The sequence below is a fragment of the Sebastes fasciatus genome, chromosome 24, assembly GCF_043250625.1.
Source record: "Sebastes fasciatus isolate fSebFas1 chromosome 24, fSebFas1.pri, whole genome shotgun sequence".
Classification (NCBI taxonomy): domain Eukaryota; kingdom Metazoa; phylum Chordata; class Actinopteri; order Perciformes; family Sebastidae; genus Sebastes; species Sebastes fasciatus.
The window spans coordinates 18202174-18228852 of record NC_133818.1 but is presented as its reverse complement, the minus strand read 5'-3'; the positions used below and the strand labels follow the sequence as shown (position 1 = coordinate 18228852).

The 26679-nt window shown below is 39.8% G+C and overlaps 1 protein-coding gene across 4 annotated transcripts in view; it reads right to left on the bottom strand.

Annotated features, from left to right (window-relative positions):
* runx1 (RUNX family transcription factor 1) overlaps positions 1-26679 on the bottom strand; it is an 81019-nt gene that overhangs the window by 24361 nt on the left and 29979 nt on the right. For 2 of the 4 annotated variants that reach the window (XM_074627717.1, XM_074627716.1), the window contains exons 1-4: positions 17911-18029; positions 4545-4696; positions 4331-4441; positions 670-826 (exon numbers count right to left, since the gene is read on the bottom strand). In XM_074627717.1, the coding sequence (XP_074483818.1) occupies positions 670-826; positions 4331-4441; positions 4545-4696; positions 17911-17998 (508 nt within the window). In that variant the 5' untranslated portion in view covers positions 17999-18029. Of the gene's footprint in view, positions 1-669; positions 827-4330; positions 4442-4544; positions 4697-10555; positions 11101-17910; positions 18030-26679 lie in introns of those variants that run through there. The other 2 variants (XM_074627720.1, XM_074627719.1) reach the window with 2 other exon arrangements.

Here is a 26679-nt window from a genome sequence, read left to right as displayed (position 1 = left end):
ATGTTGTTGTTGTAACATGATAATAGTAGGCCTTAATGAGGGATATAAAGACACATAATAATTACACAGAAGACATATGAAGCATCAGGTTCTCTGTGTTAACCACTCTGATGTTCAAATGCTCTGCAGATGGAGTCGGACAAAATGAACCTCATTGTACTCTGTGCAGTTAAATTTGCATGAAAACAAATTCCTACTCCTCAACTTTCTTCATTTGAATTCTACTGCACATGAATTATTAATATGCTATTTTTTCAACAGCAGGACTGTGGAACCTGTCAAATATTGACAGTTATTTCCATTCAGCTGGGGAGCACTTGTCATTTTTATGTGTGTGTGAGTGTTAGCAGAGCTTGTGTACACACGACTGGTGTTTTAAATAGATTAGTCGGGACATTTGCCTGTGACTGATTTAGTGTAACTGTGGCCGTTAAAGAGAGAGAGAGGGGGGGGGGGGGGGGGGGGGAGGCAGAGCGAGGTAGACGTTGAACGGGCTGTTACCAGGAAGTTGTGTGAATACAGTTTTTATTCACATATACTTCCCCTATTTATCCAAGCTGTGTTGTGTGCTTTTGCAAAAACACACCGATGACCCTTCAACCAGTCTAAGATTAGTGTAAGATTTTAAATCTGCATTATCTGAGTTTATGCATGTGTGTGTTTTTATACCTCTTCCGCTGCGGCCGACAAAGCGCAGGTCGTTGAATCGGGCCACTTGGTTCTTGAGGGCGGCGGTGGCGTTGCGAAGCTCGGCCGAGTAGTTCTCGTCGTTTCCCGCCATCACCGTTACCAGGGTGCCATCAGGGGTGTCGCCCAGGGTGACCACCTAGTGACATGAAAGAAGAAAGTAGACAGAGATGTCTCATTATATAGTGATTTCTGAAGGGAACTCTCATTCAGCCTCAGATGTTGGTGGACAGCTTTTCTTGTCCATTTGAAATTAATTTTTTCGGCCTGGGTTGTTCCAGGTTTCCAAGTCTGTCTATGAATGGATAGAGGGGAGTGTCGGAGTTCCAGGGATATAGGACACCAGGTTGGTGGGACCTTCTGAGCACTACTGTATAGTCTACAGTTTTGTCTTTAAACCTCTGACTGATCTGGTGGTTTCTGAGCAGCTCCACTGCAGCAGTCAGTCTACCCGACCTATCAGACGATGTTTCTATATCCTGCTAGGATAAGTAAGTAGCTCCTTTTCTATATGATAATTGAGTCCATTGGAGTAAACACATGGTCACACAGAGAAACAAACAGCTTTAGACTATGAGCTCTCAAACTTCATGTAAAAGATGCAAATTATGAAATAAAAGGTGAATCATTTCTCTCCCAAAAGACATTCGTAAAATGGAAATGCATAACACTCAGCGCACTAGAGAGCACATTCTCCTCCGACACCTACACAAATATAGAGCCAGGGAGGCCTATTTCCATATCAACGCTAATCACACCAAACCATCAATGTGCAAATGACCACGGCAGATACTGTACTATGGACGCTTTCTCTTTTAACCCTGAGCTCTCTCCACTTTGAGTCCCGTGGTAACTGGGACACGTCGGGGGTTAACCTCTCAGTTAAACCTCCGTTTCCAACAAAGGCATTGTGTTCCAGCTGGTCTAACGCTGTTGTTTACCATCTAAGATGTATCGGTTATGAGTTGAAATATCAATATGCTAATGTTCCAATAATCCACCAATGACAGTATTGAGCTGTGTGTGTGTGTGTGTGTGTGTGTGTGTGTGTGTGTGTGTGTGTATACCAAGGTTATAATAGTTTTGAGCATTCAATTAGTTTTTCTTTTATTTTAGTTTTGTCGAGTGTGTCTGCCAGTTTTAGTTTAGTTTAAACTCAGTTTTAGTCTGAGTTTACCTCAGGCCAAGGGGACTTATTGGCATGGGTAACATATGTTTATATTACTAAGCAACTGTGAACGTCTTGAGATAACTTCTGTTGTGATTGGACGCTATACAAAAATAAATTGATTTGATTTGATTTGATTTGATTTGAACTAAAAACAAAAATATGGTCCTCTCTCTAGGTTCATGGTGGAGAGGAGGTCGTGTTGCTCTGGCTCTATCGATCTGGAGGTGGAGAGGAGGTCGTGTTGCTCTGGTTCTATCGATCTGGCGTGGAGAGGAGGTTGTTTTGCTAAGGCTCTATCTGGTTGGCGTGGAGAGGAGGTCGTGTTGCTCTGGCTCTACTGGTTTGGCGTGGAGAGGAGGTCGTGTTGCTCTGGCTCTATCAATCTGGCGTGGAGAGGAGGTTGTGTTGCTCTGGCTCCACTGGTTTGGCGTCAAGAGGAGGTCGACGATCTTTGTTACGTAACTTACGTACGTAACTTACGTAACAAAAGACACTAACAGCGGTCTCCAGGGTGAAAGTCCCGTGTTTGTGTGACATGTCCATCCACCCGGACCCCTAGTTGACAGCCCGGTGCGTCCCATACAGACGCTGAAGGGAGCCTCGTGCGTCGGTATCAGATGCCACTGACCAAGCATTGGTATTTGATGAGTTGGAAGTGAGAACGGATCGGGTTGGAGAACTGCGCAGGAATGTTTAAATCTCTTGATTTAGGAATCAACCTGAGCCCTTTTTCACAACCAAACTAAGAAGTAAATCACGACCCCAGTTAAACCTGAGCTGTTAAATGGCATTTCATCCACTACAATAATAAAATATTTTATTTAGTTTCAGTTTACGACAATATTTTTCACTGCTTAATTTGGTTTTAGTTTTAGGTTATGATAATAACCCTGGTGTATACACACACGCTGTAGTCGTGCCGTGTATGGGGTATTTGTGTCTCTATGTATATGTGAGTATGCATGCATCATAAGAGTCATCCATTATCAGTAAAAGGAAGTGACATCCGCTCATGACATTCCATAATGATGCATAATGCACCAAACACACACACACACACACACATGCATGTGCGAACACTAATGCATAAAGCTCAATAAATCAATCAGTTGTGTGTTCTGCGGCTAAAAGCTGCTTTTTCCACAAATGCATTTTGTCTCAAAGTGCAGGAAAGCGTCGACATCCACACACATCGATATGTGACGGGATCCAGAGAGAAAGGCAAGAAAATGAACCAATGAACACTCACACTGTGAAAACACAGACTTATTGGATAATTGTAGAAAAATAGTATAACCCTGTAAATTGGCAAATTGTCATTTATGAATGAAGGTTTTACAAAAAAATTATTATAATAATGTGATATAATATTTTTTTGTATTCAATAGATGAACCTACTTGTTAAGCAATATACACATTTTAAAATGCCATTGAACTATCTGAACATGTCCGGTCACAGAGCCTAACACACGGCTGCTTTCCCCGACAGGAGCTCGGGAAACGTTTGGAGATACGTGGTTTTCACCTGAGCGTCGTTGTTTAGGGAGAAAAATTAGGAACAATATTTTCAATCAAAACAAAAATTATTAAATATATTATGCTTAAACAGTCTCTCTCTCTCTCACTCTGTTAAGTGAAAAAAATATTAATAAGTGACTTTCATTTTGCTCCAAATACTGTTAAACAGCTCCGTTAGCTGACTTTAATTAGTCCATTGACATTATTTTGATAATCATTTATAAAGAAAAAAATGCTGAACGATTCACTGATTCCAGCTTCTCGGATCTGCTGCTATTCTTTTTTTCATATTATTATAAGTTGTACGATTTTTGAGCCAGTCGGACAAGAACATGAAGATGTCTGCTGTTGTTATGCTGCCGTCTTGGCAAGGACTTACAAAAGAGATTTTGAACCTCAACGGGAAAATATCCTGGTAAAATAAAGGTTAAATAGAAAAATAAATAAAAAAAGAGATAATTAAAATAATCATTAGTACAATCAGCCTTGGCTGAGATGTCACACTAACTGAATGAATAAAACCTAAAATTCTAATTTCATTCAATATTTGATGTGCCTCAGTAAAAGCGGTAAAAGTAGTAAAAAAATACTGCAGTATGAAATAAAAATGCATGTAAAAGTGTAAACTTCATCAGAAAATGTATTCAGCGTATCAAAAGTAAAAGTGCTATTTAGTGGCTCCGTTCAGAGTGTTATGCTTATATAAATTATGCAATTAGATGATTACTGATGCAATATTTTAATGTTATAGTTGATCAATGTAAAGCTGGTTTTAATGACTTTATATATGTGAGATTATTTAATCTGTAACAGTGACATATATTTTATTTGTTGATCTTAATCTGTGAAAAGCTGTCAGTTAAATGTAGCAGTGAGAAATATGATATTAATAATATTAATAATAGAATAGTAAGTGCAGTGCAGTAGAGGTATAGAGGAACATACAGTACGCACCTTAAAGGCTATGGGCAGGGTCTTGTTACACCTCCAGTGGGTGGGCAGCACAGAGCACAGGAAGTTCGGACTGTCTGTCTTCACCAGCTCGCCTGGATGATCTGAGATCACCTGGAAGAACATCACAACATTATTTACATTTGGTAAAGCTCATTATTAATATTAAAATGTATTATTAAAACTGTTCAAGATATTCGGTCAGATGTCATCGTACCTCCACCATACCGCGGTCAGCCATGCGCAGTTTGCCCACCAGAGCTGCCCCCCCTCCAGCCTCCTGGGCGCCCAGAGGCAGGGCCTCGGCCATCTTCCCCCCCGAGGCCAGGGTGGTGGAGGGGGGGGTATAACGCCGACCCGGGGCTGGGTCTGAAAGACAATACGTGACGTTAGTCGAGTTAAAATTCCTTCTTTATACTGCTCAGATGACGTTTGCTGGTCGACTCAAAAAACACAATAAAAATCAGAGATGGTGAAACTTACAGATCTGCAACCGGTTAACTAAAAGAGACCAAAATCCACCTCACAGATCTGCAACCGGTTAACTAAAAGAGACCGAAATCCACCTCACAGATCTGCAACCGGTTAACCCAAAGCGACCAAAATCCACCTCACAGATCTGCAACCGGTTAACTAAAAGAGACCGAAATCCACCTCACAGATCTGCAACCGGTTAACCCAAAGAGACCAAAATCCACCTCACAGATCTGCAACCGGTTAACTAAAAGAGACCGAAATCCACCTCACAGATCTGCAACCGGTTAACCCAAAGAGACCAAAATCCACCTCACAGATCTGCAACTGGTTAACTAAAAGAGACCGAAATCCACCTCACAGATCTGCAACCGGTTAACCCAAAGCGACCAAAATCCACCTCACAGATCTGCAACTGGTTAACTAAAAGAGACCGAAATCCACCTCACAGATCTGCAACCGGTTAACCCAAAGAGACCAAAATCCACCTCACAGATCTGCAACCGGTTAACTAAAAGAGACCAAAATCCACCTCACAGATCTGCAACCGGTTAACTAAAAGAGACCGAAATCCACCTCACAGATCTGCAACCAGTTAACTAAAAGAGACCACCTCACAGATCTGCAACCGGTTAATTAAAAGAGACCAAAATCCACCTCACAGATCTGCAACCGGTTAACTAAAAGAGACCAAAATCCACCTCACAGATCATCATCATCATAATCATGATCCGGCTTCAGGAATTAATAACTCCTCTCAGCCTGTGCATTAACACCACAGGCTATAGCACATGCGCAGTGTAACTGATGAAGCGTTCATGAGGCGTCACCCTGCCTCTTTCCTTCTGCCTGCAGAGAGAGAGACAGAGAGAGAGTGGGGGGTGGACGGAGGGGGGAGGGGGGGTGGGGGGGGAATACCTGTAGATTCAGCGTTTTTTCACATTAAACTCGGTGAAATTACATTTGAGTTGGACCAAAGCACACTTGGTGATTGTTGGAAAAAATAACGACGACGGTTTAGGTGAGTTTTATTTTGTTTCTGTCCAGTTTGAATGAAGTGTTTTACGATGCTGATCTCAACATAAGCAAAAATAAACGTGGATGATGGTGTAAGCTGCACGGAGAGGGGGGGGGGAGGCAATCGGGCAGCTTGACGGAGGTCTGTGCTCTCCGAGTGCCATTCTAGTTAAACATGTAATATTTTCTGGTTGTCTTAGTCTTCTATAATTATACATTGAATATCTTTGGGTTTTGGACTGCTGGTCACTTTGGGCTTTCAAAGGGATATTTCTACTATTTTCTGACATTTAAAAAACAAAGGACTCAGTGATTAATCCAGAAAATGAAATAATGATTCACCCCTACGTACATATCTCTGTGAGGACTATGTGATGTATAAACTTGTGTTCATTTTATATGAAATCTTATTCCAAGAGAGCTGGAAGTCACAGGAATCACTTCAGAGTCCAAACTAAACATGATGGAAATCACTGTTAAAGAAAGACGACATACAAAATCAGACAGAAACACAAAGATCAGTGTTAATGTCACACAACAACCACACACACACTATCTAGATAGATAGATAGATAGATAGATAGATAGATAGATAGGTAGATAGATAGATAGATAGATAGATAGATAGATAGATAGATAGATAGATAGATAGATAGGTATAGATAGGTATATAGGTAGATAGATAGATAGATAGATAGATAGATAGATAGATAGATAGATAGATAGATAGGTATATATGTAGATAGATAGATAGATAGATAGATAGATAGATAGATAGATAGATAGATAGATAGATAGGTATATAGGTAGATAGGTATATATGTAGATAGATAGATAGATAGATAGATAGATAGATAGATAGATAGATAGATAGATAGATAGATAGATAGGTATATAGGTAGATAGATAGATAGATAGGTATATACAGTATGTAGATAGATAGATAGATAGATAGATAGATAGATAGATAGATAGATAGATAGGTATATAGGTAGATAGATAGATAGGTATATATGTAGATAGATAGATAGATAGATAGATAGATAGATAGATAGATAGATAGATAGATAGATAGATAGATAGGTAAAATAAAGATGGGATGTGCTAAATAAGCAGCTGGCTGTCTATGTGTCTGTCTGTCTGTTCGTTTGTCTGTCTGTCTGTCTGTTCGTTTGTCTGTCTGTCTGTCTGTCTGTTCGTTTGTCTGTCTGTCTGTCTGTCTGTCTGTTTGTTTGTCTGTCTGTCTGTCTGTTCGTTTGTCTGTCTGTCTGTCTGTCTGTCTGTCTGTCTGTCTGTCTGTCTGTCTGTCTGTCTGTCTGTCTGCAGTGTCTGTCTGCAGTGTCTGTCTGTCTGTCTGTCTGTCTGCAGTGTCAGTGTCTCTGCTGGTTTGTCAGTCAGCCAACCCACAATTGAAGCCACATGCTGGGGGTTTGGAGTTTAGCTTACAGTTTGATTGAACCCTCCCACTGCTGCTACTACACTATACTATACACTGAGAGCTCACTATACTATACACCGAGAGCTCACCGAGAGCTCACTATACTATACACCGAGAGCTCACTATACTACAGTAAATAATCCTCCTATGGGTGTATTTGGGGTATGAGACATGATTGAATAGTCTGAATGTGACTATTTAAATAATACTAAAAGGTAGCAGTTTAAAGTTTGAATTTGTTACTGAAGAAGTGTAGATTGTGTTTACGGCCCGGGTCGGATCTGCAGGTATGTTGGAGCTTAACGTAGGAGCAGATTACCTGACAAGAAAACATATATTTCTATTCACTTGAACTCGTAATACATGGGGGACATCCTCATGAGCCCATCTCATTCATCTATACTATACACCGAGAGCTCACCGAGACCTCACTATACTATACACCGAGAGCTCACTATATTATACACCGAGAGCTCACCGAGACCTCACTATACTATACACCGAGAGCTCACTATACTATACACCGAGAGCTCACTATACTATACATCGAAAGCTCACTATACTATACACTGAGAGCTCACCCAGAGCTCACCAAGAGCTCACCAGAGCTCACAGAGACCTCACAGAGAGCTCACAGAGACCTCACAGAGAGCTCACAGAGACCTCACAGAAAGCTCACAGAGACCTCACCCAGAGCTCAACCAGAGCTCACCCAGAGCTCACAGAGAGCTCACCCAGGGCTCAACCAGAGCTCACCCAGAGCTCACAGAGAGCTCACCCAGAGCTCACCCAGAGCTCACCGAGAGCTCACCGAGAGCTCACCCAGAGCTCACCCAGAGCTCACCCAGAGCTCACAGAGAGCTCACCCAGAGCTCACCCAGAGCTCACAGAGAGCTCACAGAGAGCTCACAGAGAGCTCACAGAGAGCTCACCCAGAGAGCTCACCCAGAGCTCACCGAGAGCTTACTCAACCGCAGGCCAACGGTTTGAACACAGGAGTCACAAGACAAATTAAGAATTGTTTAAATTGACATGACAGTAAATAATCCTCTTCAGAGTTCAGCTCAGTGAATGGTGGAGATCTGAAGTCGACATATGGGTGTATTTGGGGTATGAGACATGATTGAATAGTCTGAATGTGACTATTTAAATAATACTAAAAGGTAGCAGTTTAAAGTTTGAATTTGTTACTGAAGAAGTGTAGATTGTGTTTACGGCCCGGGTCGGATCTGCAGGTATGTTGGAGCTTAACGTAGGAGCAGATTACCTGACAAGAAAACATATATTTCTATTCACATCTCATTCATTTAGGGGAAAGAAGCAAAACAAGAATGACTTTTAGACTATATGGATATATCCAGGTAATTATATAGAAATATGATCTATTTTTAAACCCTCAGCTGAACATCTAATCATAATATGGTAATAATTAATGTTTGATTATGTAAATATGGATGAGCACTTTAATACTTAGTATGATATTAAACGTGTTATATTGTAGGAAAGATTTTTGTGAATAATATATATATTTTTTTATAATGCGTCACACTGCACTTCAAGTAGGTTTCATCAGTAATAAGTGAGCCTGTAGATGTGTTCAAATGGTTTATGTACATCAATGGGGGAAGTTACATTAAGACTGAAGCAGAGAAGAAGGGTTCTAAAATACAGTCTAACCACCTTATATTATTATTATTATTATTATAAAATATATTCTAACCTCCTTATATTATTATTATTATTATAATCATTATTATTATTATTATTATAAAATACATTATAACCGCCTTATATTATTATTATTATTATTATTATTATATATTAATAAAAAATACATTCTAACCTCTCTATATTATTATTATTATATGTTAATATAGAATGCATTCTAACCTCCTTATATTATTATTAATATATATTAATAAAAAATACATTCTAACCTCCTTATATTATTAATATATTATTATTATTATATAGTAATATAAAATACATTCTAACTTCCTTATATTATTATTATTATTATATATTATTATAAAATACATTCTAACCTCCTTATATTATTAATATATTATTATTGTTATTATTATTATATATTAATATAAAAAACATGCTAACCTCCTTATATTATTAATATATTATTATTATTATATATTAATATAAAATACATTCTAACCTCCTTATATTATTATTAATATATATTATTAAAAAATACATTCTAACCTCCCATCAGGCTGAAATTACAGGTTTTCTCATTCGCTTTGGCTCAAGTCTCAAATGAGAATTTTTTTTTCAAAACAATAAACACAAATCTCTGAAAAATCAGTTTGTTGTTCATAACAGATTTGAATTTTTCATTCATTCAAGCAAATTGAAAAAAAAAAAAAACACGTGCACACGTCTGCTGATCAGAAGTGATGAGTTGATTCTCAATGAAGCTGTCGAACTCTTCACAACTTCTATCTGTCATCGTTTGAGCCGCCACATGAAAAATGATCCATTCAGTTATCAAAGTCTGTCAGACATACATGTATATTCCATAAATATAAATATCTATGATATGGTGTTATGTACTACTGAAGAGGTTTTTACTGAACTACAGCAGCTTCTTTCATTGCTGTGTTGTTTTACTGGTATGATGTCATTGTGTGTCAAATATTCTGTTCACTGTGTATGACTTTACATGAAATATCAAATGAGAAACTTGTGTTTATAATATGTGTAACACAATGCTACACAATACATTTACATTACAACATGTCCTGTTTCTGTGTAGCCTAACGTTTTGACTATTCCCAGTAAACTTTGACCTGCTGCTCTAAAAAGCAACAACCTTCAGCTACTGTACAGACCAAACTGACATGCTGCTATAGTACAGCAAGCAGTCAGTTGCAAGAAACAAGTAGAACAAAACAGAGATTTGCATATAAGAAACATTTCCTGGGTGATTAAACATGTTGACCAGTACTGCTCACACCATGACAAAACCGCTTTTCATTGTGGTGCCATTTGACTGACACAACAACTGGTTTAGAAGCATGGATGAAGTGTGAGTTACCACCTTTTACAGACATGCTGCAGAGTTGTGATGTCCACTTACAGTTTAGAGAAAGTGAAGAGTGTTTGTTAGTTAGAGAAACTGTAACAGTTTTTAAAAAGAAACCTCAATCTGAACTTAACAAGCAGAGGACTCCGAATCCAATGCATAATAACGAAGAGGGAATTGAGGAATGATTTAGTGTTTGTAAAGACACTCACTCATATTCTAAAGCATCAGAGAAACATCGCAGAGGAATGACTCGTACCGTATTTTGCGTCCCACAGAAACACCATTTGTGCGCCACAGTGCGTCCTCAGACTCACAACTGGACTAGAGAGCTCCCGGTGCCGTCCTGATCACTTGTTCTCTGTATTTAGTTTTACAGCTTGTCACAGTTGTCTTGTTCTCTGACCAGTTCCGGTGCGTTATCCCGTCCAGACGCGCCGGAGTCTTGTTGTGCGTAAAAGCCCGCGGTAACGAAACGACGTCCAGAGCAGATTTCCAACACTTGGATGCAGAATAAAAGTCAGTGTGAGACTTGTGAAGGATTTTTTTGGGAAAAGTCTTCAAAGCTCCTTCTGTCTCCTCGGAGCTGAGATGAAGCGTCCACACATGGTTGGCATCACATGTGGAAGGAAACATGAAGGAAACATGAAGGAAAGGGGAATCTGAACTAATCTGACTTCAGGTCTGGTTTCCTCCTTATTTTAATAATATACTGATGTCTCTCTCTCTCTCTCTCTCTCTCTGAATGGACATCCCGGCTGACAGCGCCAGGCTTTTACCGGCAGACCTCTGGATTTGCATCTCGTCTGTGCGCGGAGCAGCTCTCAGCCAATGGAGAGGCTCGCCGCTGGCTGTTGCAAGAAGGGGATTGACCAATCAGAGTTATGTCCGTCAAGGAGGAGGCGGGGTTTAGCTGCACTTCCTCTTTTCTTCCTCTTCTTCCTCACAAACCGACTCTTTGAATTAACTATGTGGTCAAATGTGAATATGTGGGGACGCATTAACACTGGACATTAAAAGCAATAAAAGCAGAACTTGTTTGTGTTTCTCCAAATTAAAATAATAAAGTAAAGAAATCCTCTGTTCTTCTCATGTTTATATTATATTTATATTATATATATAATGTATATACATATTTAAATCTCCAACGCTGTCCAGTATTTGTGTCCAGACTCAGGAATAAGACTGTCATGGTGACTGGTTAACAATATCTACTACAAAGCAAGTGCATCCAAAGCAGGCTGTCAGGACCGGATATAGACGATAGGGGGCAGTAGGTGATCTAAGTCTAGTCTCACTGAGAGCCACATCAATTATACACCAACTAAACTCCATTTAAAAAGCATTAGTTCAAGGTGTATGACACGGTTTTAGGATTAAATCTTTGTATCAGAAATGTTATTCTATAATTGCATTCATATTTTGTCTCATCTGTCTCATATTGTTTGTTGGTAACTTGTTGTTATTGCTTCTTATCTCAGCCAGGATTAATAAGAGATATTTGATCTCAACTAAATAACAGTTAAGAAAAATAGAACATGGTGGCGGATGAATCCTGACAAAATAAACAATCAATATCACAGCATTACTGATATATGATATTAATGTAGTTATTCAAAACCACGCAATCAAAAAGTTTGTTTTCAGTGTGACGTTGATTGAAATGATGATTTAGTGGAGGAATATCTTAAAAAATTAAATATTTCCAAATAGACAATAAAAACATAATCGATAAACTAAGGTGGACTCAGCTTATTCTAATTTTTGCCATGACACAATTAGATGGAGAAATATAAGCGTTGATATCAAATAGTGAAAATGAATTGGAAGAAATACAATAAAATAGAAAACAAATCCTAAACCATGTTGTACTATTTGTGTAGTTTTTCTGAAATCCCCCAAAATATTTAATTGTCACATTTAAAGGAGGTTTGTTCTTATTTCATCTCCAAGAAAATGCAGCTTCCAGGAGCTGTGTACGGCTGTAAACGGCTGACTGATAATGAAGTGTGCATGTGTTTCAGCTGGGCAGCATTTCAGTCAACGCGGCATCCCAGAATGCATCCTGTTATAACTCAGCTTCAATTACATTGAATCCATTTAATTATTCCTAGATCTAAATATACAATTTAAACCATTTTTTTTACCACCTCAGCACTGGTGTTATTTATGTGCCGTAGATTGAATCAAACGATTACAGTGATGGGTATTCACAAGACAATAAAACACCCGCTACCTGCTTTATGACTTACATTGATCTCATTGAAAAAGCAATCATTTATGGAAGCAAAGAAAGGCCATAATGATTTTCATTTTATAAGCAACCTAATTGTGAAATTAAATGACTACTAAATATGTTAAATGCTTTGAAATCCCTCTATCTGAATTTATATGAATTCTTCTCTTTTAAATACATTTTTTCCTGCTTCACAAATTCAGAAAATAAATTCAGGTGTGTGGTTTGAGTTGTTCATTTTAACTTTTTTATTCAGTCACATGACTGACAGAACAAAGCCTGATTGGATAGACTGAATCCAACTCATATATATATAATTAGATATAGTTATATAGGCAAGGTAAGTTTATACGTTGTATATAGGTGACAAAACAAGCTCAACTTATTGTTGACCATATCAAATATTGCACGGTCGTTATAAGCAGATGTAGTTTGGTCAGTTGTCATTTTATGAATTTTAGACACTTGAAATTTCTCTAAGAATTTTCAAGTTCTTAGAGAAAGAACTAAGAACTTCCAATTGTAAAACATTTTTTTGTAATACATTTTTTTACAATTGGAAATGTGTAAAAAAATTTTGTTTTTGAAATTCCACAACTTAAAATGATGCGTAAATTTAAACGAGGAAAAGTCAGTGCAGGTTTTCAAAGTAAAATATCGAAGAGCTTTCAATTCAGTGGTATTTCATTTCAACTAGCTGTCAAAGTCAACATGATAATAACACACATTTGTGTTAACGCCACTAATTTCTTTAATGCATCTTGCGATTTTTAGGTTGTAGCAGCTCAGTTTTAAAGCTAGAATGAAGATACTGGTATCATAGGAAACTAGAAAACCTGATGAATCCATCAATACCAACCATTAAATAACGCTCCAAACTTACGCTAAATTCTGGTGAGTCTCCCCTTTACAGACATGCCCACTTTATGATAATCACATGCAGTTTGGGGCAAGTCATAGTCAAGTCAGCACACTGACACACTGACAGCTGTTGTTGCCTGTTGGGCTGCAGTTTGCCATGTTATGATTGGAGCATATTGTTTTATGCTAAATGCAGTACCTGTGAGGGTTTCTGGATCAATATCTGTCATTGTTTTGTGTAAATATATACAGACATTTGCATGAAACAAACATATTTGTCCACTCCCATGTTGATAAGAGTATTAAATATTTGACAAATCTCCCTTTAAGGTACATTTTGAACAGATAAAAAATGTGTGATTCATTTGCAATTAATTGTGATAAACTATGGACCATCATGTGATTAATCGTGATTAAATATTGTAATTGATTGACAGCCCTAATTTCAACATCAAGTATTCAGTAGTGATTAAATCATTATGGCCTCTCTTTTTCCTCCAGATACTATCTAGTGTAGTCTGGTGTTTAGTGGTGTCTATGAGGCGAATAATATCAGATATGGCAACTTTACCAAAGCTTAACATGTAATACTTATTTTGAATTTATAAAAAATAACATTTGTATGTAGGGTTAGGGATTAGGGGTTAGGGTTAGGGTTAGTTAGTTAGTGTCAGTGTTTGAGGGAAATAATATAAGATATGGCAACTTTACCAAAGCTTAACATATAATAGTCATTTTGAATCTCTAAAAAATAACATTTGTATGTACACATTAAAGGTAGTTTTTTGGTTCCCACTTCCCAGTACCACCAAACTTTACAATCTTTTGCTGGTTAAGGGTCAAGGATACATCATCCTGTGCAGCTGCCTGTTTCAGTGAGTCAGTCGATTCAATTTGAGTTAAGTCAACGTGCTGTCGGATGAGTTTTAGGAAAATGCCAGTCTGCCTCTGCGTCCGTCCCTCTGTAGCCAAAGGGGGGATGATAAAAAATGTAAAACGCCTCCACTCTCGTCTTAGCCTGAGATGTGACGTGATTTGCCCTCGGAAATATCTATTTTTCGCTCTCTCATCAAGGACTTATTTGTCCTTTTTTACTTGTTATCTGAAGATCAGCTGTGGAGGAATTCATACGCCTTAAAATTCACTGATTGTAACAGATTGTTAAATTGCATAAAAAGCTGGATACGAGATGACCAATGAAACCATACTAATAATTAACAATTTCTTATATTCTGGACAAGCACAAGCTAAAGCGCTTCTGTCAACCTGCAATTTCATCAAAGTTAGTGTCATTAAATCTGACACTGGACATTCATTCCTCATAGAACCACACTTATTAATAATTCAGGCACTGAATGATGCTTTGAAACTATATATCTGTGAGGACTTATGCCACGTACACAGACCGATTCTATAGAAACAAAGTGAGTTTATATTATCATAGCAATTCATATAGTCATGTATCATCATACATGTACTGTATATATGATTATTATATTTATATACATATATATTTAACATCGTATATGTATATCCTGTTGGATATTTGTGACACCGTTTGGAAAATGTTGGTTTAAGATGCTACGTGTTGCCACAAAATGTCTGAAATTTTAATATTCAATTGGAAATGTGTAATAATTTATTTCAGAACTAAATTAATACTTCTGTCTCCTAAAATAAAATTGGATTGGATCTAGTCAGTTTTTGCCATACAGCCCTTCAAGACTTGAAGATTGAAGTCAAACTATTAGTGTAAGGGGGAAATAATCGAATGAAGATATGTTTAAATATAATAAATAATGTTTAAGTGAGAGAGAAAGAGAGAAAAAAAGGAGAGACAGAGGGAGAGGAGTTGAATTTCGCTCAGCCAGCGTTTCTCACTGACCGACTGACTCGTAATGAGAGCTGGTCAGTGTCGTCTGATCCATAATCAATACCCAGTCACAATCGCCTATCAAAGTTATTGATACCAGCATTGTTCCGTATTATCAGCCACAGTATAAATACGTTGTATTCTGTGGATCAATCAAATAAATACCAGACTCCAGAAACATATCCACATAAAAGCAACATGTAGATTTAAAGGTCCCATATCATGCTCATTTTCAGGTTCATACTTGTATTTTGTGTTTCTACTAGAACATGTTTACATGCTGTAATGTTAAAAAAACAACTTTATTTTCCTCATAATGTCGGCCTGAATATGCCTGTATTTACCCTCTGTCTGAGACGCTCCGTTTTAGCACATTTCGACGAAATTGCAACAGAATTGCGTTGCGAGGCAACACCTTGGGTCCATGTGTACTTCCTGTCAGCTGATGACATTCACATACACTGCAACCAGGAATAAACTGGGACACATTTAGAATCTTTTGATCTGTGTAAAGGGTCTAAATATTGTATATTTGTGACATAAAAAATGGACAGAAATCCTGACAGCTTGTTTCAAATGCAGAGTTTCTGAATACGGGCTGTGTGTATTTCCCTGTGGATTGATACAGTGTTTTGATACTTTCACAGTATTTATATAGGATTTAAGACTGCTTTATAATAAAAACGTGAAAATCTCACTTTTTTATAATATGGGACCTTTAAGGTTACACAAATGCAGACCATTTTTTCTTATTCTTGTAATTATATATCATTCTACTGTCATTTATTGGTGATCCATAAAGGGCTGAATGCTTCGGCAGAGGCTTTCCTACTAGGAACATCATATTAGAGGGATGCCAGAGTGTTACTATATGCATAATTTTAAAGACAGTCAATTCAGTCAAAGTTGTTTTAAGGATTTCTCGACTTAACACTACTTCCAGTAGGTGAATAAAAAGCCTACTGTCTACTGGCCTGCATGAAAGCCCACCCTCCACAACGGTCTCACCATTCCTGCTACACAACAGTCACACCATTCCTGCTACACAACGGTCACACCATTCCTGCTGACAACGGTCACACCATTCCTGCTACACAATGGTCACACCACTCCTGCTGACAACGGTCACACAATTCCTGCTACACAACAGTCACACCATTCCTGCTACTCAACAGTCTACACAACGGTCACACCATTCCTGCTACACAACAGTCACACCATTCCTGTTACACAATAGTCACACCATTCCTGCTACACAACAGTCTACACAACGGTCACACCATTCCTGATACACAACGGTCACACCATTCCTGCTACACAACAGTCACACCATTCCTGATACACAACGGTCTACACAACGGTCACACCATTCCTGTTACACAACGGTCACACCCTTCCTGATACACAACGGTCACACCATTCCTGCTACACAACGGTCACACCATTCCTGATACTCAACGGTCACACCATTCCTGATACTCAACGGTCACACCATTCCTGCTACACAACGGTCACACCATTCCAGCATTGGCACTGAATGGGATGACAACCCAGTTGCCATAAAAAATGTTGGCATTGGACGTTTCTGCAAACCCCAGATACGTTGAATGTCAACGTTTCTGAACCAAAAATATCTTTCATAAATACGTTTCATATCAGCCTCGTATCCTTGCAGAAATGCACAATACCACGTGGTTAACGTTGTCAAATGATTGGTTAGTCTTAGGCAACAAAACTACTTCGTTATGGTTAAAAAAAAAATCGTGATTTGTGTTCAAATAAAAACGTATCAACATAAAGGACGAACAGCAGTCTCCTGGATGAAAGCCTTGTGATTGTTGGACCCATCCACCTCCCCTCCTGCCCGCCCCGTGTGTTTCTTTCTGCTCTTTAATGCAAAAACGTCGCCATTCAACGTATCCCTGGTTTGCAGAAACGTCCAATGCCAACATTTCTTCCTGGCGACTCTGCTAGGGATGAGTAAATGTCCATATGATTCATAGGGATACTGGGTTGTAAAGGAGAAATAGAACCTGAAGAACCCAGTAGAATACCAGAACACCCTAATGACCTCTAAAACATCTCAACTAACTACTTGAATAACACCTAATACTCCCCAAAAACTCCTAGAACCCATCCAGGACTCCTGGAGTCCCTCAAGGAATTACAATATCACCTTGGAACAGTCTTAGAAATCCAAGGAACTGAATTTGAGAACTACAAAGGAATAGTACAGAGATGAAAGAGGACGAGAAAAGTCCTTACGTTAGCAGCGCAGTCAGTTTACCCTGTAGCAAGGCACCAAGTCCCCAACCACATCAGTTGAAGCGCTTAGACTCTAAGTGCTTAGAAAGTACCACCTATATACCGACAAACTCAGGATCATGCAAAACATCCCAAGAAAAGAAATGCTTTGAGAATTACAGTGTGACACGCTTCTCAGAACAACGCAGTCACAGAAAACTAATATGGATTATTGGATAATTGTACCACACATTACAGGGAATATATATATAAGGCAATGTTTCTACACCACAACATGGAATAAATAACAAAAACATTGATTAATATTGAGTTCAGCATAATAAAAACAGAAAAGTGGTGATGATGATGACTATGAGGTGTCAAGAAGAATTAGCTTTACCAAAGAGTCCGTTGCCTGTCCGGCCCTTCCTCATCAGGTACATGGCCCAGGACAGGGGGCCGGAGCTGGAGAATGCCCCAGGGTTCATGCTTCAATCCTGGGTGCAGCAGCAGCAACAGCTGGGGCCAAATGTCCAACACCCAGAGGGAAGACAAAGAAGGTAAAAACTAATAAGACAGAGAGGAGAGATGGGAAGAAATATAAAAGGTAAACGAGAAGGAAGGACTGAAGTAAGGTTGTTTTCTTTTTAACTTTTTGTAAGTCGAAAGTCCAAAATTTAAAGTCAACAAGAAGACTTAAAGGAGAGTCAGAAAAGTCATTCGACGAAGAAGAGCTCCAGCCTCTCCTCACCTCCAAGAACGGCTTTTATAGCATCACCTCACCCCCTTCCCCCTCCTCCCATCTCACCCTATATATTAGTAAAAAACAGAATGAAGTGAGGGAGAGAGGAGGAGGAGGTGGTGGAGAAGGAGGATAGGAGGCAGTCAAGCTGAATTCATTCCCTCCTTCTCTAAAGCGTAGCCACGGGGGACACAACTCCACTTTGCCCCCAGGCTCTTTAAAGCTGCTAATTTCATTTAGCTACTCAAATGATTTTCTCCCCTTTTTCTCCCTCCCTCCTTCCCTCCCTCTCACCCTCCCTTTTTCTTGCTATTTGGAAGTTCTGGTTGAAAATTGAGGTCACACAATTGAGTGATATGAGTTTGTTTGACTCAAGTACTGAACCTGCCGACTGCTGATTTGTTGGCAGATTTGTCCATTCAGCATCTTTTTGGATGCAAGTTATAACATTGAAATGGTATATTGTACATGACAAGCTAGCTGTCACGGTTACCGTGACCTCCGTTAAGAACACTAGCTAACACATCTTGTAGAGGTAAATAGAGGTTGCTTTTGTTTGGTTGCTTAGCCTCTGAATAGCTAGTTAGCTAGAAAAGTGAAAAAATCCTTATGCTACTGTACCTGTCTCAAAGGTTCTACTGTATATTCAGGAATCAGAGCATTAATCTACAACATGGAACGCATCAGGAAAGGAAGGAAAAACAGAACAATGAAAAAATAAGTTAAGAGGAGAGTGTTTTAGAGTAGAGGATAATATAGATGGAGACCTGGTAGTGCTAGTATATTGTGGTTCCTCGTTAGCCACCTCCAACTTCATTATGTTGTTGGTTACAGCTCTCTACAAGTTGACTACGAAAATATCTTTTCTACAGCAGAAAATTAGATATGTCATATGAAGAAATTCACTTAATAACTTGAATTATGTCTGCAGGGACACAGTGGAACAAAGCCCTTGTTAATGTTGCTAGTTCCCATTGAATTGCATTTTTATGACAGGTACGGTTCTGTCCAGTGCACTGTCAGACATTTTTGAGAGTATTTGAATCCTGAGTGTGAAATGTCCTCATGTCCATTGCACTTTGTTATGCAATGTGTTGCATTTTCAGTACAGTTCTGCACGTCTCAGTGATGAAGTACGACGATGATGATGATTTGTCTGAAGCCTCAGTTTAGATATAGACCTATATATAAATTATATAGACCTTTTTCAATGCAGACATTTTGACTGGTCATACCGGAAAGAGCTCTGGAGACCTAGATGGAATAGGTTAGTTTAATGGTGTCCAGGCAATAATCAATGACCACAGGTAGGTTAGTCTAATGAGGTCCAGGCCATACTCAATGACCACAGGTAGGTTAGTTTAATGGTGTCCAGGCCAACCTCAATGACCACAGGTTTGTTTGTTTAATGGCGTCCAGGCCATACTCAATGACCACAGGTTTGTTTGTTTAATGGCGTCCAGGCCATACTCAATGACCACAGGTAGGTTAGTTTAGCCGTGTCCAGGCCAGCCGGAGACCTGTGCATTTTGGTTTTGCTATAGCTTTGGTTATGTTCCAGGTTTTATTTGCTAAATTTCACTTGATGACTTTCTCTTCAACTCAGTTAATACTTAGGACTTACTGTTTTAGTATCTTCCGAAAAAATGATCGATAATGGAAGAAAAAAAAATTTAAATTAGGCTACCTGTTTTTTTCATGATGCTGTGATGGACTATAGAGACAGAAGATGCATTTTGTTTCTACAATTAACTAGCGACTACTTGGGCAGGATCCATACATTATATCATTCATACCTTACATCCCTAACCCTAACCCTGTTAACTGTAAAACTAAAGTTGAATTGGGTCTCCCTCATAGATCCAGTGCTCTCTGTTGGTTAAAGCTAAATGGAGATGTACTACCAAACCTCAAGCTGACCACTAGGACACACACACACTGGTGGACAGTGAACTTCCCACAGTGACTCTCCCAGAGGCCCTCTGGCTGGTGACATCACCACAAAACACCCTGTGTGTGTGTTTGTGTGTGTGTGTGTGTGTGTGTGTTTCAGTGAAAGACAGTGAGTGTGTTTGCTGACACTGACTCTGTGAGCAACAGCTCCCTGTAACCCTCAATGCCAACCTCAGACCAACAGTGTGTGTGTGTGTCACTGGGTTATGTTGAGCCACAGTGGTCGTCTGAGGTGTGTGTGTGTGTGTGTGTTCATCGTGAGTTAAAACCAGTTAAACCCACGGACACTGAGCTTCTCTTGTCTGTGTAGACTGATGGTAATCAAACCATGGTCCTCTGGTAGGCAGAGGTACTGTAGGTAAATACTAGGGATGCACCGATACCGATACTGTGCTCATGTACTCGTACTTGCAAAACGGCTCCGATACAACGGCACCGATACCCATTTACGGCAGCGTGATCTTACGGGTCCTATCGCACGCGCTCACGCTCCACCTCCCCAATGGTGCGACCGAGACAGACCGGTGGTGCGCCCCTACCCGCGGGGCCGGGATCCCACCTCAGTCGGCCCTCACTTTCATTGCGCCACGGGGTTTTGCTTGCACCCTTTGCGCGAGCGTGCGTTAGACTCCTTGGTCCGTGTTTTAAGACGGGTCAGGTGGGTTGCAGACATCGCCGCAGACCCCTGCCGCCTTTTACATGGGCCGAGCTCCGCCCTGGGGGCACGACGTGGTTGGGGCGCACTGAGGATAGTCCGCCCCGGTGACACTTTGGCCACAGCCCCAGAAGCACCTTCGCCCTGAGCCTTTCGAAGCCGACCTAGAGCCGGTCGCGGCGCACCGTCTCGTATGCGGGACTCCCCAGCCTGCCGTGTGTCGCTCACACCCTCCAGCTGGCTGTTAACGAGGGTCTTTTGGCACAGAGAAGTACTCGTATCGGCGAGTCTGAAAAAAGTGGTATCGGGGCATCCCTAGTAAATACATATTATGCATATTATTATTATACATATACTATAACCTGCCTCCTGATGTCAACCTGCTCCGACATTTACAGCTGTGAACACAATAAGACCTTTTCTAAAATGATCTGCTGACAGAAAGTCAGTGTAGTTGTTGTTCCTTTGGATAAATAAGGATTTTTATGTTGCATAAAGATTTGTGTTAAAGACTTCCATGAAGAGGAGGAGAACCGAGTTGAATAAATTACTGTATCAGCCCATGTTGGTGCACGTATAGCTGCGGTGCTGGAACTCTATCCATCTCTATCAGCTGTATCCGACACCGTCCTGTTCAATGTTAGACACATTTACTGTGCTGCTCCTCACCTTTCACCATTTCATATTAATAGAATGTTTCCTACTGTTAATATAACATCAATATCTGGATTTTTGAGATGCCCCCAAAATGTGGTTTTGAGGTAAAATAAGAGCACACAGCAATTTTAATAACCAGCCTCCTACTTCTTATATTATTGCATTATTGTTATGAATTCAAGTTATACTGTGTAAACAAGTATCTCAGGTGATTTGACTAAATAATGTCTCTGGCAATCATTGTGTTTGGTGTTTGTTTTTTCTCACCCCAGATCTGTTGTTTTATTAGAGCCTGCCTCTGTAATGTAATTAATGGTGAAAACGATTTCTTCATACGCAGGGACAACAGTCCTGTCTTTATTGTTCCTGTCATAATCTAATCACCTAATACAGGGGTCAGCAACCTTTACTATCAAAAGAGACATTTTAGGCAAAAAATAATAAAACAAAAATCTGTCTGGAGATCTCCTCCTCCATCCTCTTCTCATCCCTCTATCCACACACCACTGCTGCTACTGTATACATCCATCCATACTACTACATAACAATAGCCAGCGTGCTGCGGGAGGCCACTCATTTAGACCAATCTGCATTGGTTTAGAGCAGGGGTCAGCAACCTTTACTATCAAAAGAGACATTTTAGGCAAAAAAAATCTGTCTGAAGCCGCAAAACATTTGATCATTGTGATGAAGGTAACACAGTTTATAGTCTAAGTATATATTATATAAGTCTAATGCAGTGAGGGCCAAAGAGACAATGTACTACGGAGTATTAGGGCCACATTGAGGGAGAAAACATCTGAGATTTACAGAATAAAGTCATAACTTAACGAGAAAAAAAGTTGTAATATTTCGAGAATAAAGTCATAACTTTAGGAGAAAAAAAGAAAATAACACGTAAAATTACTACTTTATAATATTATGACTTTATTCTCATAATACTCCGACATTTTTTCTCGTAAAGTTATGACTTTATTCTCGTAATATTATGAATTTTTTCTTTAAATCTTAGATTTATTTATTTTTCCTCAATGTGGCCCTAATACGCCATCGTACCGTCGTACCATAGACCTACAACAATGATAAATAAAATTGAAAATGTCAACAAAAAACAGTTATTCATTTCCATTTTTAAAAATCCACAGGGAGCCACTGGGGAGGAGCTGAAGAGATGCAGGTTGCTGACCTTTGGTCTAATAGGACCAATGTGTCTTTATAGTGATCAAATCTTAACCGTCATTTTTTTATCCTCATCAACCTTCATAATAAAACATATTTCATGTCCCAAGTATTCAGTACATAACGTCTACAAAGAGATTCAGTTATACACACTATAATCATAAATGGCACCTCTCTCTCTCTGCCAGCGGCTGTCTGTCCCTGTCGTCCCCTGAGCTGAGGCCACCCTGAGGCCAATGACAGTGGTATGGCGAGGATCAATACCACGCACGCACACACACACACACACACGCACGCACACACACACATGCTGCCACCCTGAGCGAGGGATCGATGTAGAGATAGAGAGTGTGGGGAAAAGAAGGACATGTCCTCGTGTTTTATCTCTGCTTTCTCATCAGCACCTTTAACACCTCACACTCCGTCTCACTGTATTTAAAGGAAATACAAACATCCGTCCATTTTGCTACTCTGATCGTAGTTTAAAGTGGAAATGTCAAAGTTGAACATTTAGATAAATGTCTGTTAAGTCACTATTGGTCGCTGGACTGATGAAAGTATTGCAATATTTGCAGGATTACTGTATGACCTGGGTGTCTGTACTAAGTTACTGTGAACTGAACATTTCCTACTACTGCTGCTTCACATTAAAAGCATTTAACTGGTGAGTTAAAACAAGTTTACTTTTATTATGAAGTATTCACAGGAAATGCAGTTATGTCAGTGAGCTTGACACTGAGCGCTATCATTCATCAAAAACAGAACAACAGTCATTTTTGTCATGTTGAACAGTTGAAATATGTCAGGGAGTAATGGAAGAGCTGTTAGATGAAGAGCTGTTAGATGAAGAGCTGTTAGATGAGGAGCTGTTAGATGAAGAGCTGTTAGATAAAGAGCTGCTAGATGAAGAGCTGTTAGATGAAGAGCTGCTAGATGAAGAGCTGTTAGATGAAGAGCTGTTAGAGGTTAGATGAAGATATATATATATTTATATATATATATATATATACATATAATATTTTATATATTACTTATATTTTCATGATACTTTACTAATATTTTCACGATATTATGCTAATATTTTCATGATACTTTACTAATATTTTCACGATATTATGCTAATATTTTCATGATATTTTACTAATATTTGTATGATATTTTACTCATATTTTCATGATATTTTACTCATATTTTGGGGATATTTGACTAATATTTGTATGGTATTTTACTCATATTTTTGTGGTATTATACTCATATTTTTGTGGTATTTTACTCATATTTTTGTGATATTTTACTTATATATATATAGTATTTTACTAATATTTTACTTATTCTTACTCAGTATGGTATTTTATTAATATTTGTATGGTATTTTACTAATATTTGTATTGTACAGAATGTCGTTTTAAGATGAAGAGGGTGTAGGGTACGCACATCCAAAAAACTTCAACAGGTGTTGGATAAAAAAATCAAGAGTCAAACTGAAGGTCTGGAGATCTCTGTTAGTTCTAAACATTGCACTATTCAACTTGCTGGGAGCTTATTAATACAGTGTGCGGGTGGTTTGGATTGTAACTTTAACACATGACGTGCTGCCACCACGTTATACGCTGTCAAGAGGTTGTGGTCATTTTGCAAATTTCTATGATATCACGTTGGAATAAGGCCAATTACTTCCTGACTTCTTTATTAAAGCAGTTTGTTTTGCTGCTCTCAGTATTCTGAGACTAGTATTAAGCCACCACGTAAATAAGCTGTCGCCTGAACAACCAGGACTGAAATCAGAAGGATGATATACAATATAATTAATCTTTTATTCATATGAACTACTTCAAAATAAGACATCATTGAGTTGAATACCGTTTTGAACGTCTTCCCTCAAAACTCCTATTTAATAAAAGTATATAAAAGTATTCAGTGATCACACACACACACACGCACACACACACACACACACACACACACACACACACACACACTAGAAAGCATGGATGGATGAGACGGTTCAGACACTTCAGTGTGCTCAGTAGATTTGTATCGAAGCACTCTCATCAATTGATCAGAGACGGAGGAGTTAGCGACTGTCTCTAGTTAACAGAGCAGCCAATTGGATCACACACACACACACACGCGCGCGCACACACACACACACACACACACTTCGTCTATAATTCATGGGGTGTATTGTGCGGATGCAGTTAACTGCCGCTTAAAAGTAATTAATTGATTTTCTGACATATCAGTTAGCAGCAGTACCAAATGACACACACACACACACACACACACACACAGGAACACACACACACACACAGGATAAAATGCAGAGTTGCACAAGGACGTGCGCTCACACACGTAGGCAACACACTGATATACACCGCCACTTTACACCCACACACACAAACACATTCAACCTAGCTGCGATTATACTGTTGTGATAAGAACGATAACGTCGTCTCAAAACACACACACACACACACGCACGCACACACACACACACACACACACACACACACACACACACACACACACACACACACACACACACACACACGCACACACACACACACACACACACACACTTAAAACAGGTGGTCTTAAATAAAGTAAGTCAGTATTGTGAGTATAAAATGCCTCATTTGCTTTAATTTGTCAGATTTAAAGGCTAATTTCCAACGATAGGGCATTAATGTCCTTAATTCTACCATTAAACTATATCTGGATTCGAGTATTTTACGGCTCCATCGTACAACCACTCCTCTACATGTTTACTGCACGGTGCCACTTAGCCTGCTGGATTACTTTATGGCACAGAGGGGTATTGCTTTACGGCATTAACCACGGAGATGTGCTGTTGTAAAGCGTTCAGTGTTTCTGCCGGTGGCAGATGGAGGAAGAAGTGAAAGGTTGATGGTCACCAAAGGTCAGCGGAGGCAGTGTCGTCGCTACGCACAGGGCGCACCAGGTGCATCAGTGGACTGAAGCCTGACAGGTAACGCCGTCGGTGGCCTAAAGCCTGAAAGGTAACGCCATTAGTGACCTGAAGCCTGACAGGTAACACCGTCGGTGGCCTGAAGCCTGACAGGTAACACCGTTAGTGGCCTGAAGCCTGACAGGTAACGCCGTCGGAGGCCTAAAGCCTGAAAGGTAACGCCGTTAGTGACCTGAAGCCTGACAGGTAACACCGTCGGTGGCCTGAAGCCTGAAAGGTAACGCCGTTAGTGACCTGAAGCCTGACAGGTAACGCCATCGGTGGCCTGAAGCCTGACAGGTAACACCGTCGGTGGCCTGAAACCTGACAGGTAACGCCGTTAGTGGCCTGAAGCCTGACAGGTAACGCCGTCGGTGGCCTTGACGGGTAACACCGTCGGTGGCCTGAAGCCTGACAGGTAACGCCGTCGGTGGACTGAAGCCTGACAGGTAACACCGTTAGTGGCCTGGAGCCTGACAGGTAACGCCGTCGGTGGCCTTGACAGGTAACGCCGTCAGTGGCCTTGACAGGTAACGGCGTCTGTGGCCTTGACAGGTAACGCCATCGGTGGCCTGAAGTCTGACAGGTAACGCCGTCAGTGGCCTTGACAGGTAACGCCGTTGGTGGCCTGAAGCCCGACAGGTAACGCCGTCGGTGGCCTGAAGCCCGACAGGTAATGCCGTCGGTGGCCTGAAGCCCGACAGGTAACGCCGTCAGTGGCCTTGACAGGTAACGCCGTCGGTGGCCTGAAGCCTGACAGGTAACGTTGCCATGACAACTGAAAGAAATGGCTCCAAAACGGCAAGATGAGTCGGGGGCAGAGAAACAAAAAAAGAAGAAACTGCGCGATGACGCTTGTGCATTGCTCTCAGGTATGTTTAAAAATGTAAATTCTTAAAATACTGGACAGTGTGCATGTAGCATGCATCCACAACGGTACGATCCTCAGCCAGCTAGCTAGCCAACGTTACGTTTGCATGCTAAGATCTAGCTGCAGGTAAAGAAGCTCTTATAG